This window comes from Tyto alba, unplaced genomic scaffold (assembly GCF_018691265.1).
Source record: "Tyto alba isolate M040663 unplaced genomic scaffold, T.alba_DEE_v4.0 Super-Scaffold_17, whole genome shotgun sequence".
Classification (NCBI taxonomy): Eukaryota; Metazoa; Chordata; class Aves; order Strigiformes; family Tytonidae; genus Tyto; species Tyto alba.
Window position 1 is genome coordinate 22,174,364 of NW_024881279.1, and position 15,586 is coordinate 22,189,949.

Consider the following 15,586-nt stretch of genomic DNA (forward strand, 5'->3'; position numbering starts at 1 on the left):
GGGCACGCACTTGGTTTTGGCGGGAGTGGCGCCTCGCCCCTCTCTTGGCGGAGGCGCCGCAGTGCGCAGGCGCGGCCCGGCAGGGCGCAGGCGCGGGGCAGCGCAGCGCGCAGGCGCGGGCCGGCAATGGCGGCGGAGGCGGCGGCGGTGCGGGAGCAGGCGGAGACGGTGCGGCGGCTCAAGCAGGATAAAGCCGATCCCGACGAGGTGCTGCTGGTGCCAGCGCCCGGCCGCGGGTCTGGGAAGGGGCTGGTTGGGGCTCCGGGTAGGGGGCTGGGGAGAAGGGGCTCGGGGGTTGCTGGGAAACGGGGTCCTGGGGGTGGACCAGTGTGACTGGGAGCCTGGTGTGACGGAGGGAAGTGGAGCGCTGGGGGGGGTGGCGTGGGGGAACTGGGGGTGCTGGTGCTGGGCTGGAGAGGGCGCTGCTGAAGCGACTGAGGTGTGGTTGGGGTTCCTGGGCTTAGGTGGAGGGTGCTGTGGGGGGAACCGGGAGTACTGGTGTAGGTGGTGTTGGGCTAGGGTTGGTGGCATTGGAAAGAGGGGTGTTGAGGGGGATGGTATTTCTGTTGTGGGCTGGGGAGAGGATGCAGGGGAGACGGGGAGTGGGGACTGGCAATACTGGTGTTAAATTGGAGAGAAGGATGCTTGGGGGCGTTAGGAGGATGCTGGAGACTGCTGATGCTGGGGTGCACGTAGCAGGAGCTGGTGGTGCTGGGCCTGGTGGTGATACAGAGACTGGGAGGTGTGGGGAGGCAGATACTGAGGGTAGTGGAGGTTGAGGGAGTCAGAGGATGGTGGTGGTGTTGGGGGTGCTGAGACTGGGGTGTTTGTAGCAGAAGTGGGGAGTACCGGCTAAGAGCAGGGAGTGCCCCTCTGGTTGTTCGGGGAGACTGGAAATCGTGGGTGTATTGAGGTTGGGACGTCGGGGTGTACTGGGAATGCTGAGGCTGAAGGTATTGGGGAAGGTCTGTGGGCTGGGCCTGGCAGGTAGGCTTACCCACAGCTCCCTCCTTGTTTCCTCCCCAGATTGCGAAGGAGGTGGCAAAACTGCTGGAGATGAAGGCGCACCTGGGGGGAGATGAGGGAAAACACAAGTTTGTGCTTAAGACCCCGAAGGTAACTTCCCCCAGCACACGCATTCTCATACAATCTACTCCTGTGCATGCACACAGCACTCCCCCATGCACCTGTGTCTGCAAAGTCTCAGCACAAACTTGCCTGTGTTTTTTTCATTTCTCTTTCCCTTTTTTCTTTTAGCAGTAGGGGAGAAAGGGGTGGAAACATCCCTGACAGCATATGATCCAGATACCCTACTAACTGAAAGGCTTTCTGGGGCTTCTGTGACAAGCCAACCACTAGCTGGTGTGGTCAGGAAATTAAATTCTCTTTTGGTCAAGCTTTATTGTAGCTGCCCAGCATGAGAAGTCTCATATCTGCTTGGATTGCGCTATTTGAAGTAATGTCATGACTTGCATTGCCCCAATGAGTTTAACATTAGGAATCTTGAGCTCTTGTAGCACTGACCCTGCTAGTACCTGCAGACACTGGCTCCCATGGATCAAGGGTCCTCAGGCTGGTCCTGTTCCCTGTTAAGCTGCACAGAGTGGTTGAAGCTGCTGGGAGGCTGTGTGTGGTAGGTGGGAGTGCTGCGAAGTGCAGCTCTGCTGCTGCGAGGGTCATTGTGGGGGAACTGCAAAGCTGAAGCCAGCCAAAGAAACCCAGATGCATGGCAGCGTTTGCCAGAAATGCAGCACATGTTGAAATGTGGGGAGCAAGAAAGCTCTCATGGCTTTTGATCTTGCCTTAGTCTCTGGGAGTGGGTAATCCTGTTTACTGAGCAGGCCTGGCCAGCTGCTGACATTTCTGTATCCTCTTGCAGAAGGACCCTTCCTTCAGGGGTTGGTTTTCAGTCTCCAGGCCCCTCAGAATAGTGTCCATAATGCAATTTATGCTGAAATTTTTTGTGACCTGAATGTTACATCACTAGCAGCTGACCAGAGACTAACTGCACTTCCATACTGTGGTGTGGAGACAGTTATGAACGTTGCGCACAAATAAAGCAGTTTGTTAATGCCACTGATTTATGAAATGTCTCAAATCTGTTTTCCTTGTCCAATTCCCTTAACATATGTTTTGGTAAATGTGATTGAGGTGTGAGATCTGGAAAGTGGAAGGGTATTTCACTGTTTAAAGATGTGGAGAGAGGATGCCATGATTTGAGCCCAGAGGGCAACCAAGCACCATGCAGCCGTTCACGGATTTTGCAGCTCTGGGAGGGCCAGGGAAGCACAGTTGGGGTTTCCAGCCTATCTCAGCCACGTCAGTGTACTGCTGAAAGCTGCTCTTCACTCTGCGACCTGCAGGTGGGGTGTTAGCAAGTTCCTGCTCTGGTTCCTCTTGCCTAACTTCCAGTCCCTAGAAAATGAAAACGAGAGGTCTAGTTAATTAGCAGTGATGTATGTGTTGCTGAGAGCCTGAGGGTGGTCATCGAAATAATTCAGTGACGCTTAACAGCAAAGAAATGAAAAAGAAGCACATCCTAGTGAACCGTAGATGGGCACTTCACAGGTATAACACTTTGGAAAGGTGATTTCTCTGTGTGTGTACTTGGAAATTGTAAAGCTGTTGGTTGTTCCCCAGCTTTGAAGCGTGCGTGTCCACTGATTCCACCTCTCAGAGTGGTTTGTTGTGCAGGGGTCTGGCTAATATGTCTGAATCAGAGCTGTGGACAGATCCTGGCTGTGCTGTCATCTTGTTTGAAAGCACTGAACTCTCTGACTGTTGGATCTGTATTAGCTGCTCTATTTCCTGAATTCTGAAACTCTTGGCTTAGATTTAGCTCTGCAGACCATGGCAGATCATGTCTGAGCTGTGTTCTGATGTTTTCCAGCATTTTTTTGGTGCTGCTTTTTACCACTTTGCCTGGTATCTGGACCTGACCTCTGTGGTTTTCTTAGCCGTATGATAGCTTCTTCACATTGCCTCTCATGTATATCTCCACTGCATGCCTCTAACCCAATGTGCCCTTTGCTCTTCTTTTCCTATCTCACCCCAGGGCACACGGGATTACAGCCCCAAGCAAATGGCCATTCGTGAGAGAGTCTTCAATGTGATTATCACCTGCTTCAAGCGCCATGGAGCAGAAGTCATTGATACGCCGGTGTTTGAGCTGAAGGTGAGTGAGGACACAGCAAGTTGGCTGAGCTGATGAGGATCCTGCAGTTGGAAGCTTGTGATGTGTTGAGGGTTGAGTTTTCTTCCATCTCCTAGGTGTCCTCCCTTTCTTTCCTTTTCTGTGTGCTCTAGGGCTGATCCCCTGTCACTGAAGATGCTGTTTCTTCCTGTGTCCTTTTGTTGTAGGAGACGCTGACGGGGAAATATGGTGAAGACTCGAAGCTAATCTACGATCTGAAAGATCAAGGAGGAGAGCTGCTGTCCCTGCGCTATGACCTGACAGTATCCTGCCACAGCCAGTGCTGAGGGGTCTTGTCACCTCTGCTGCCCTCCTTCTGGAGCAGTGCTGTCCAGAGGGGAAGGGAGGAGGAGGGAGGGCAGTCTCTTGGCTCTGGCTCTGTACTGACGAGGGAGAGCTTCAGCAGGCAGTGTGGTTCAGTGGGTACAGAACCCTTGCTCAGTTATTTACTGTACGTTACTTCTGTTCCTCAAAGTGACACTTGTATGTGGAGGTAAGGAAGGTCTGTACTGAGTGGGGTTTCTCCAGCAGCAGGGTACCCAGACCAGGCTGCTGTGGTAGACAGCCTGCATGAGACTGAAATCCAACTGCAGGTGGTGCTGGAAGATGCCTGTAGGGACAAGCATGTGTGGGCCGTGTCTTGGACAGCTGTGGAGACCCTGGGGAGCTGTGGCAAGTCCAGCCATCTCTTAGCAGTTGCTTTGCCCCACGGGTATATGCCACGCTGTGCTGAGTGTTGGGGAGATAGTGAGGACCCAGCACTGCCTGTGACTGATTAGCTGGGTGAGGCGATCCCTCCCTGTTCCCATCCTTAACCCTACCATCTCAGGTCCCCTTCGCTCGCTATCTGGCGATGAACAAGATCACCAACATTAAACGCTACCACATCGCGAAGGTGTACAGGCGGGACAACCCAGCCATGACCAGGGGCCGCTACAGGGAGTTCTACCAGTGTGTGAGTCTGGCCGTTGGCAGGGACACTGCTGAGTGAGGCTGTAGGCTGGGCAGTGCTTGTGGGCATGTAGCACCATAAACACATAGGACTAAAGGCTGTGTTACCCTGCAGTGGCCTTCCCCGGGGCTGTGGAAAGCTCAGGAAGGTCCACTGATCTTCTTAGCGTGCCCTTAAGGGTGTGAAAAACAGCTTGGGAATGGGAGAGTGAGGACAGTGGCTGACACGGGGTGCTGGTGTAACACAGCCCCCAGGTATCTGGCCTGCTCTGCACTGTGAAGGAGGGTAGCTCCTTGCTCCATCCCACAGTGCTTCCAGCCTGGTGGAGGGGAAGAATTTCCTTCTGATCCCAAATCTGGCAACAGTTGAACTGCTGGGGGTGTTAGCAGGATACATGAACCAGGCGAGCGACTCAGCTGTAGCATATGCTACTTACGTCCTGTGTTTAGGGGTGTTCCCTTCAAAGGAAGGGAAAAACCCAGATGCCAAATTACAGAACATATAAGAACGCAGTTTCTTTTGTGGCTTTCTCAGACAAATGCTGTAGCCACAGGGAATGGCTTCGTTCCACTGTACTAACAAATTCCTGTTTCGTCGTATGACCCCTGTGGGTACCTTCCAGCTCCAGCTTGGTGAATTCCCATTTCCAGACAACTCATGGTCTTTGCCTGCTGTCTCATCTGAGAGACTGTTCCAAGATCTCAATCCTAGGATAGCTAGAAATAGTCCTTTAATATCCAGGCTAAACTTACTGGTGTCTGATAGTTTATTTTCCCTTGTGCCAGTGCAGCTCTTCAAATGGTAGCTGTCATTGCTTGATATGGATTCTTCCCCTTTTCCAGATAAATATTTGGGAAATGTTTAAAGAAAACTTCCCTTCCTTAGTCTATGTAAATCAAGCTCTGTTATCTTCTGTCCCTGGAGATGCTTTGCTTCTTTGCTCAGCCTAGTAGCTCTTTCTGCATCTTTTCTTAAATATGTCTCACCACCCCTTGGTTGGGTTTTTTCAATGGGATTTCACTTGTGCCATGTAGAGTGGTAGCAGCACTTTCCTGACTGTACCAGGCTTTGCCCAACTTCCACAGGGATTACATCAGCTTTTGTTGCACTCAGCTGACTGGGGAGTAACTGATATGATATCATCTCTTTTCTCCTCCATTGCCCCAATGTATTTTGGAAGCTTGGTGATGCCATGTTTAAATTTACCCACTTAATTAAAATTGTACTCAAAATCTCACTGAAGACTTTGCATTTGGAGATTCGTAAATGTGAGTCGAATAAGAGGTCTCGTGTTTCTTCAGTGTTTTATTTCTCTCTGAACATTGATGTTGAATTTGCTGTTTTCCAGTCACAGGGTACCAGCCTGTTAAAACAACTTGCTGTTGGGCTTCAATTCTATGTGCTAGTTCATCTGGTAATCTCTGGTGGAGACCACTCAGGCTTTCTGATTTCTTTTTCTGTATTGGCAGTTGAAACTTTGGTTTTGCCTCAGTTGAGATTGCTCTTTTTGTCTTCTTCCCTGATCATTAACTTGACTGACGTGTGTATTAAAAAAAGAACGTTCTAAGAATCAAGGCAAAACATTCGGCATTTAGGTCATACCAAATAATAAGTAGTTTTCCCTTCCCCTTCCTGGTTCCTTTGTTCTACTTATTTGCTGTTGATAATTGCTCTGCTGTCTCCTTCTTGTTGTTTTTCAAGGATCTGTCTTTCAAAGTGTATCACACAGCAGACTGCTATGTTGGAGTCAGGGAGCAGGTCACACACCTCCAGAAGCACTAAGCAGGGAAAAGCAGCACGGCTTCTCGCAAACTGTCTGCACTGACCACCACACAGTATACAAACTCTTTGCAGTGCGGTGGACGCGAGAGCACTTTTGCCTTTGATGAAAGAGGGTCATAACCCCCATCCTGTCCCTTCTGGATCCTATTGGCGAGGGCTAGTGCTCCCTTATATCCCATTTGTGTCGCTTTTTGTAAACAAACTGCCATTAACAGCAGAGATGAAGCTGTATTGCCGCAGCTACACCAGTGGTGCTGAATTGCTCTGCTTTTTCCTGTCCCGCCAGGATTTTGACATCGCTGGCCAGTTTGACCCGATGATTCCCGATGCTGAGTGCCTGAAGATTGTGCATGAGATCCTGAGTGACCTGCAGCTCGGGGACTTTCTCGTTAAGGTGAGACTTGGCAGGTTTCTCTGTGCCGTGGTGGGAGGCAGCAGACATTGTTCCTGTGGTTTTATGCAACAGCACCTGTTCCTAACGCCCACTAAGGCCCAATGCAGATGTTCATCCTGCCTCTCTGCCTCCTCATGGTGTATAAGCTAAAATGCTGGACCTCAGCTTAGGCTTGCCTTTAGCTGAGAATGCAGGGAGGCTTCCTGAGGCTGCAGTTAGCAGAGTTCTCTCTAGCACCAACCACATTCCCCTGCAAAATGTCCAGCAGCCAGCAAACCAGGTGACTGTCACATTCACTGCCTGCAGTAAAACCCAGGCTCTGGCTCAGGATCCCTTCCCTTCTCCCAGCTCCCAGTGCCCCCTTAGTAGGGACACCCTGAGTAGAGGAGTCATGCCTAATGTAGGTTGAGCTTGCTGTTTGCTTGAAAACACTTCTTTTATCTTGGTGTGGCAGCAAGTGGTGCTGGGTGTGCAGGTCAGGCAGGGTGGGGAGGGTTGTCCAGCAGTAGGAGAGCGATAGGCAGGAGTGCCTAATGTGCACTGATGTGGTGGGGTCTCTGAGAGGGACCCAGAGCTGGGTTGTTTCTGGGCTCTGCAGCGGAGGTGAGCAGTACAGGCTGGGTGTTACCCTCCGATGTGCAGCCCCCACTGGATAGGGGGACAGTTACCAGCCCTTGAACCTGTCTGGGATGAGCTGAAGAGCTGTGCACAGGAACTGCCTGTCCAGTTACTGTGTGTTTAGGGCAGTGGTTAAAGTGGATGCCTTTGAGGATGAGAATGCCTGCACCCCTGCAATATTATAACCCCTGTGGTTATTCTTGCCTTCTATGAGCCACTGTCTGGTTCATGTTGATGCTGGAGGATCAACAGTCTTTGTTTCTGTCTAATTAAATTGCAGATGTTCTCTCTACCCATAGAAATTCTGAATCCAGCTGAGCCTTTGGCCTCAACTACCGACTGTTACAGAGCATAATTAAACTATGGTATTCACTAGACTATTAAAAAAAAAAATTCCTTAGCAAGATTTTAACACTGAGAGAGCAGCGTAGTGCACTGTATTAATCTTAGTCCATGGTCTGTTCGTGAGCTGTTTTTATGTGTTCACATGAGAGGACTCATAGGCCCCTTGGTTTTTCTTCTCTGTTGAGCAGAAGTGTCTATGGCTCTAGAAGGAGAATGTGATAGCTCTACCCAGGCCTCGTAGGAGTCAGTTGTGCTAGTTGGCCTGCTGTGGGCAGAGAGGCAGCTTAGTTGCCAGGAATGGGAAAGAGACAAATATTACAAACAGCAAAAAATCGTTGCAGACATCTGCTAGTTCCTCTTCCGTGCTTAAAACTAGAGAGGGGAGAAACTGGAGACAGCTGGAGCATCTATTTGAGTTCACAGTTAATGACTTGCTCCCTCTCCCCCAGGTCAACGATCGGCGCATCCTTGATGGGATGTTTGCAGTCTGTGGTGTCCCAGACAGCAAGTTCCGAACAATCTGCTCCAGCGTTGACAAACTGGATAAGGTATGGGCTGGAGCTCTGGGCTGCAACTACCGCTGCTGGAGTTCCAGTGAGCCTCTGTCCCTCTGGGATGCTCTTACTGTGGTCCACGAGAACTGGCTGGAAAATGCTGATAAACCCCCCTTTCTCTGGAGGGAAGGCATGCCACGCACAGCAGTCACAGGAAAACTGGATCCTATGCTTTCTTCTCCAGTATCCCACAAGGTCCTGACAAATGGAAAGGAGGGAGGAAGGGAAAAATACTTTTCACATGGGAGATTCAACATTCCAAACCTTAGGCTTCTTAAGGTGCTGCTGCTTTTGAACTGGGATTGTGAAAACCTGCCCCCAGACTGAGCCAGGGCATTGAAAAGCCTTTTCAAATGCATAGGGCTCAGATGGGTGGTGTGAGGAATCACAGTTGTGTCCTGAAATCATAGAACAGCCCAGATTGGAAGGGATCTCAAAAGATCATCGGGACCAACCTTGACTAAAATTTCAGACCTCAGCTGTAAGGCGAGTGTGACATAAATGATAAATCTCCGTGGTAATGCAGGAGTAGAGAAGTGCAATCATAGGTGACAGTCTGTAATCATAGCCTGTAAGGCAGTTAACTTGCAGGTGGCAGGGCCAAGTCAAATAGAAATCCACAGGTGAGTTGGTTGCCAGAGTCATTGTGTTGACCAGTACCCTATTCATAAATATTGTCTGGCAAGCTGGTGCTGTTCTTGATTGGCAGTGAGATATCTAGCATCCCTGCTGAGGACACGGAGCCTGCAGCATGTGTGTGGTGCTGGCCAGGCTGTTTCAGCATGATCAGGGCACCACTGGACAGTGTGTGCCTCCGGCTGGTTGTAGGACTCGGGAGGTACTGAGGAGCAGCAGGGAGGCAGCAAAGAGAAGCGAGGTAGACAGGTATGGCCAAAGTTTCTACATTTTACCTGGAAGAGTAAAGAATTTGAAGTGAGAGAGAGATTTCTAGATTTTAGAAAGATAGCAATTTTGGAGTGAGAGAGGTTTCTATAATTTACCTGAAAGAGAAAAGGATTTGGAGTGTGAGGGAGTAAGAGATCAGAAACAGAGACCTGAAAAATAACTGAGCAGCACATTTCTGTGTCCTGAGCAGGGAAGGGCTGTTCTACTCGGTGTTGTGCTGCACTGTGTGCCCCCACAGCATGTCTTCACACTCATCTGTGGCTGCCATCAGTGCAGGCATGGATTGCTAGGAACAGAGCTCCTTGGGGCAGGCCTGGACTGTGCAGCATTCTTGCAGGGTAGACACAGTGACAAGGACAATACACTGCTCAGTGCTGTAATCTCTTCCCACTGCAGTGAGATGGTGGTAGCCCACCCCATGTCTCCTCGTCACTTCATTCACACCTCTGCTGACTTGGACAGGTAGGACAGGTACTTTTATAAAACACGCTGTGTGTAGACGTCGCTGTTTGTATGGCTCACTCAGGATTGGTGTGACACAGAACAGCTCCTGCTACGTGCAGCTGCTCCTGTAGGACACAAGGCAGGAAGCACCCACAGGTTTGTGCTCGGCAAGCTGCTTCGAGAGCATGGGCCGTTAAGCTCTTAAGAGATTCAGGCCCTTCTGTGGCCCTTTGGGAGGAGGGAAAGGTGACAGTGTAGATAGGACTTTTTATTTGCAGCAGATTGTCTTGACTGTAGGCCCTAGTCAACTATAAAGATGCTGGAGATCAGTCTATAAATGTGTATACGGTACTCCACTAATAGCTAAGGAAGAGGAACCTTAAAATGAAATGCAATCTAAAAACTTAGTTTTCTTGGCTCAGGTTCTGAAGTAGAATTTGGAGGCAAATTTCTTTGCGTTCAGAGTCCTGTGGGGTACACTGCGGACTGACTGCTTAAAGGAGTGCTCCTAACCTTCCTGTGAAACACTGTTAAACAGAGTGGCCTTGTAGCTCGTCTTGTGTATTCATGTTGCTTTGTTCAAGGATGAATTGTGTTTTCCTCTGGAGGTTTTGTCTGACAGTCGAATGAAGTCAGCTAGAGGAAGGCTTGCTTAAAGTCCTGTTAGCAGTGAGATCTATTGCAAAGGCGTGACCAAAGTGTAGGTTTTGGGTCTGCATCTATGTGGAAGAGCAGTAGGAAGGGAGGACTGGGCTTTTTTTAGAATGGGATAATTTCCTTGTTTTTGTACTGAAATGCTGTGATTTATCTCAGTGCAGCTGGATGTGATCAAGACTGGTTCTCTCTGACCCTTTGTTCAGCAGGAAAACTGCAGCATATTCTTCTTACATTGGGTTTTTGCATCACCCAGCCATCTCCTCACAACTTTCCAGGTGGTAGGCATGACCAGCAACAATTTCTTGACTGGTGTTTAAGACTAAGTAACTAACCAGGGAAACCACAGCAGCAAAACATCTCTCAAACTTGGTGCTTTTACAGTACTGATGTTTGATTCTGGCCAGAAATCAAAACCAAAGTATTTGTCCTGGATCCTCAAGTTTTTGGGCAGCTTTGCTGACCACAACGTTGTGAATACAAACAGACTGTGCAGAGGTACAAGAAATGGAGTTATGGCCATGTAACTGTGCTCTGAGAGCATCTGATCTGTTGCTTCCCTCATGCACTTCTTAACCATGCTGACACTGATGATGGGCTTCTGCCATGTAAAGATCTGTTGAGGGTGGATATGCCTGTTCATCTGTATTGGGCAGGACCACCAGAGACCTTCCCCAGAAGAGACCACGTCCCAGTAGCTGATGTTCTCTCCCCTTGCAGATGCCGTGGGAAGAAGTGAGGAGCGAGATGATAGGAGAGAAGGGGCTCTCTCCCGAGGCTGCGGATCGCATTGGGGAGTACGTCCAGCTTCATGGTGAGCGCTGTGGGGTCGAGCCCTTGGCCTTCCAGGCCGGGCAGGGAGGGCCAGCGACAGAGGGGTGCAAGGCAGCGTACACGGCTGGCCGGGCCCTTTGCTGCGGGTGCTGCTGCGCTGGGAGACCTGAGGCTCGTTCCCACAGGTGGCCTGGACCTGATTGAGCGGCTCCTCCAGGACCCAAAGCTGTCCCAGAACAAGCTGGCCAAGGAGGGGCTGGGGGACATGAAGCTGCTGTTTGAGTACCTGACCCTGTTTGGCATCGTGGGGAAGGTGAGGAGGTGCAGGGGCAGGAGGGGGTGCTGGCCTCATGGCCGGGCAGGCTGGGCCCCCTGAGTGCGCCCGGTGACGGGCCTTCCCTCGCGTCCTACAGATCTCTTTCGACTTGAGCCTGGCGCGGGGTCTGGACTATTACACGGGGGTCATCTATGAGGCTGTGCTGCTGCAGCAGGAGAACGACCATATGGAGGAGCCAGTCAGCGTTGGGAGCGTGGCCGGAGGCGGTCGCTACGACGGGCTGGTGGGGATGTTTGATCCCAAGGGACGGAAGGTGCCCTGTGTGGGGGTCAGCATTGGGATCGAGCGGATCTTCTCCATCCTAGAGCAGAGAGTGGAGGTACGTGCCTTTGGTGCTCAACTAAGAATGGAGAAAGAGCAAGGATTTACATCTTCCCCACATACTCCCAGTCCAGCAGATGCTGAAGTGAGTCTTCCTTCCTGCAGTCTTTGATGGGGAAGCCTCTCAGGCCTCTGCCGTGCTCTGCAGCAGGAGTCAGAACCAGGACATTATCTCCAATTTTCTCTGGCTTGGGAGATCATCTCCGGGGCTTCCACTGGAGACAAAACCCCTGTTGCAGCAGCCCTCAGACATGGCTTGTTCAGCTGCAGCAAGAGGGGGCATTTTAATCCTCAGCAGTACCAGGTACCAGATCAGATGCCTCCGTGTTCCCCACTGCATTAGGCATCCGTGTGACCCCACGTCCTCCTTGGCCAAGGGGCACTGCTCTGCAAGGCTGGCAGGAAGACAGCAGCCTCACGTGTCTACTTGTCCTGCCCAAGGCACTACAGAGACCAGACCGGGATCGGATGTCCCAGGGCAGGGAGCACAGTGCCTCTGGGGGGTTCCCAGATACCTTTTTCCTATTCCCCACTCCTCAGAGTTGCTGCACCAATGTGTTGTCCTCCATCCCAATCAGTGGGTGTTAAATAGGTCTTTGTAGGCTCTCAAAACACTGCCACACATTTCCCTCTCCAAGAGGCCTGTTGTGGGGAGTTCTCTCTTGGCAGCCAGACACATCTGGGATTTCTAAGTGAAAAGTGTATTCTTCCCCCACTGCCCCCAGTCCTGGCCAGGTTTGTTCCTCTGCAGGTGACCTGTTAAAGGCTTCTCCCTTCAGCAAAAGCAGTGTCAGGAAAATGTGACTTTGAGTATCCAGCATCTGGGACAGGAGCAGCTGGCTCCTGACAGCTCTGGAACATCTCATCTTACTGCTATTAATCTAACCCATAGTTACCAGCTCAGCTGTAGAGCAGGCAGCTGCCTCTGTGCAGCTTCTTTTGGGCTTGCTGCTCCGAGCAGATTTCTGGAAGGCCCTTGGGTGTGGAGGAAAAGTCTCTAGGCAGAAGCTAGCAGGGACATTGCTTGTTTCTCAGGACAGCCTCTAGTCTGTGTGCACCTGCAGTGCACAAAGGAGGCTGTGTCAAGTCCATCATGAAACAACTGTAGAAGAGATTCTGCTCCAGGATGGGGTCTGTGGAGCCTCCCTGACTCTCCTGAGTTTATGCTGTTCATCCCACTAAGCCTGATCCTCTTCACCACTAAATTGACGGGCCTGGAGTGGTGATCTGTCCTGCTCATATGCTCTTAGATATCTCCCTATGCCCATGGCATTTTTCCAGTCTTGTCCTCTCTCTAGGCCTCTGAGGAGAAGATCAGGACAACAGAGACACAGGTGCTGGTGGCCTCTGCCCAAAAGAAGCTCCTTGAAGAACGGCTGAAGCTCATCTCTGAGCTGTGGGATGCTGGAATCAAGGTAGGACCGGGTGATAGCAAAGTCAGGAGCTGTGTGGTCCACTCTCTGTGGCAGGAATGGACCAGATCTGGCTTTGCTTTGGGAGGTAGGAGTTATAGGGAGAAGGTGGGCATCAGACTGCCTTCCTGAATGGAGCCTGCCTCTTCTCAGTGTCCCGAATCGGGTGTTCTCCAGCAGGACTTGGTTAGCCCTGTAACGCTGCAGGGGCTGCTCTTTGTTGTCTCAGGACACATTCCCAAAGCAGGCAACACTCCAGCCCCTGCTGCGTGGCAGCTGGGGTACTGTGCTGCTTACAGCAAAAAGAAAAAGAAAAAAAAAAAAGCAGAACCTTGCAAGGAGGGGAGATTGGGGCTGGGGGAGGAGCCTGGGCTGTTTTCTGCAGGCCAAAGGCAAGCTGTGTGGCAGGGCCCTGCTCCCTGCCTGCTGCAGGCAGACTGCCTTGATGGCTGAGTGGAGAATGCCTGAGTGCTCTGCTGTGCTCCTGACCCTGGAGGGACCCCACAGGTGTCAGCCCTGGTCTGACATGGACTCGAGCTAATGACCTGGTGCTTTCCCAGGATAAGCAGTGTCTTGTGAGCACCTTTGAGCTGTGTTGCATTACTCGTTAGCCATAATGCCCGGCCTGCTCCACTAGCCCATCTTCTCCCCCACCACACACCCCCGCGCTCACCAGATGGCAATTAGCAGACTGGCCCGGCAGCGCTTGGTTGAGGGTGTGCAGAGAAACAGGCCAGTGCTGATCATGGTGGTGTGGTCTGGTTCTCTTCCAGGCAGAAGTGCTGTACAAGAAGAACCCCAAGCTGCTGAATCAGCTGCAGTACTGCGAGGACACAGGCATCCCTCTTGTTGCCATCGTGGGTGAGCAGGAGCTCAAGGATGGAGTCGTCAAGCTGCGGGTTGTGGCAACCAGGGAGGAGGTGAGGCCTGTGGGAGTTTGGTGTGAGGGGGGATTGGCTACTTGACCCTTCATCCCAGCTCAGGCCAGCCCTCCAGACTCATCCGTACTCTGCCCTGCGGCGCTGCCGTCAGGTTATACACAGCAAGGTGGCTTTGCTGGCCTGTGCTTTGAGTGTAGTGCCCAAAGGGGAGATCAGAGGAGGAAGGCACTTCCACCTGATGTGAAAAGCCTCCGAGGCTTAACAAAGCTGCTTACACAGAGGGTGTGGTGAAGGGGAGGCTCTCCGCATGCCCTAAGCTGAGTGGCACAAGCCAGGGCTGGCAGGCTCGAGGTGAGGCCTGTGGACTGACGGTGGTGGCCTGGCACTTCTAGAGAGTGGGTGAGGCAAGTTTCCTCAGCCCCCCTTGACTTGCTGTGGAGCACTGGTGTCAGTTTGCCACCAAGCCCCTATAACAGGGTCTCGGGATTTTATACATTGGCTTCCTTATGAGATCTTTTCAAGCAGTGGTCTCTCCAGGGACTTCTCTAACACCTCACATTCCAGTTCCTTGACCCATGCAATTTCCTGGAGCACTGTTGTCTCCAGCTCTGGAGAGTTTCCCATCGTGTGACCCTGAACTCCCAGCTAGTCCTCAGTTCAGGAGCCTGGAACCCGGACGGGCAAGTCAGTGGGCTGTATGACTGCTCACGTTTTCCATCCAGGGTGTGGGACCATTACTGAAGGTCCTGGAGGTGCCCTCTTGGAATGAGTGGGACCAGTGCTGATCTATGCCCTGCTTTTGGCTTTGGAACCAGTAGGAAAAAGCGGGAAGGACATGGTTCTTGTGATCATTGGACAGGAGAGGGTTCGGCAGGGTTGCAGGCACGTGCTTGCTTTCACAGGTTCAGCTTTGCATGCGCTGCAGCCCCCTTGATCCCTGTAGAGGGACTGGTGACAGCACCGTGGTATGATCTCCCGAGACAGAGGACCACGAATGTGATGCAGGCTGTCCCCCTGGGACCAGAGAAGGTCATGATACGTCAAGCTGCTTGCGTTGTATTGAAACAACTTTGTGCTCCCCCTGTGTAGGTCAACATTCGCAGGGAGAGTCTGGTTGAGGAGATCAGGATGCGAACGAGCCGGCCTTAAACCCCTTCCAGACGTGTCTACTCATTTCTTGGATTCTGGCTGACAGATTTCCTCCGGTAAATGCCTTTGTCAGGCTGTGTAGCAGCGGGTGCAGGGCCAGGGGGGCCTTTGAAAGCTGTATTTATTCTTGTCTCGTGCCCCCCCCCCCTTTCCTGGCGGGAGCAGAGAGGTTGCACCAACTCCTACGACATGCCCTGGCCCTCAAGGATGTCGCTGGAAAGATGTTTTACAAGTGGCTGTGGCAAACGCCAGCCTCCTGGCTGCTGTCACTGCGGTGACACGTGGAGCCCCCGCGCTGTCAGCAGAGCTCGGGGTCTTGGCTGCAGCTTCTTGTTCCTGTCGCTTCGAATAAACATCCTGCCCTGGCTCCCTGCTCTGGCTGCAGGGAGGTGACCTTAGCCCAAGCACACTGTAAAGGCGCTGCTCCCAGAAACACAATAAATCTGTCTCTCCCGCTCGGTGACTCCTGTCCGTGCTTTCGGCTCAGGGCAGGGATTTGCTCACCTGCCTCGCTGGGCGAGAGCTGGTTTTTAAATGTCATGGTGGATGTTTCCACCCTCCTTGCCTCTGGATCCCACCGCTGCCACCCCTCTCCGTGCACTATGTGCAGGGCAAAGCCCCCACCGAGGGGGCCCAAGCAGCCCGCTGTGGGCTCCCCACGTCCCAGACACGGGTGAAACCGGTTCCCCCGGCCTCCTGGGGGTGATGAGGGGTGCCCTCCGTCCCCAGCTCCCTTCGCGCCCCACACCAGCTAGGGTTTTTTTTTTTTTTATAAAAACCCGCGCCCCCCGGCTTTCTCGCGTGGGAAGGCGGAGCGCTGGGTGGGTGGGGAGGTGTCGCTGCCCACGGGCCCGCCCGGGGCGGGGCAGC

At 52.2% G+C, this 15,586-nt stretch overlaps 1 protein-coding gene across 2 annotated transcripts; it reads left to right on the top strand.

The window, feature by feature from the left end:
• Positions 1-84: 84 nt before the first annotated feature.
• Positions 85-15,172, top strand: LOC104369479 (histidine--tRNA ligase, cytoplasmic). 2 transcript variants are annotated; one of them, XM_042789942.1, is made up of 13 exons: positions 85-207; positions 1,027-1,116; positions 3,056-3,175; positions 3,361-3,456; positions 4,023-4,148; positions 6,214-6,321; positions 7,734-7,832; positions 10,563-10,656; positions 10,802-10,929; positions 11,030-11,272; positions 12,573-12,689; positions 13,460-13,606; positions 14,657-15,172. In XM_042789942.1, exons 1-13 carry the CDS (start codon positions 127-129, stop codon positions 14,714-14,716), a joined length of 1,509 nt encoding a protein of 502 aa, XP_042645876.1. In that variant the 5' UTR covers positions 85-126; the 3' UTR covers positions 14,717-15,172. The 2 variants fall into 2 exon arrangements, with proteins under 2 accessions (XP_042645876.1, XP_042645877.1); XM_042789943.1 differs by lacking the exon at positions 85-207 and adding an exon at positions 230-248.
• The last annotated feature ends 414 nt before the right edge of the window (positions 15,173-15,586 follow it).

Coding starts and splice junctions, on each gene's coding strand:
- LOC104369479 (XM_042789942.1), top strand. CDS start 127: ATGGCGGCGGAGGCGGCGGCGGTGCGGGAGCAGGCGGAGACGGTGCGG. Junction 4,149..6,213: donor ACAGGGAGTTCTACCAGTGT/GTGAGTCTGGCC, acceptor CTGTCCCGCCAG/GATTTTGACATCGCTGGCCA. Junction 12,690..13,459: donor TGTGGGATGCTGGAATCAAG/GTAGGACCGGGT, acceptor GTTCTCTTCCAG/GCAGAAGTGCTGTACAAGAA.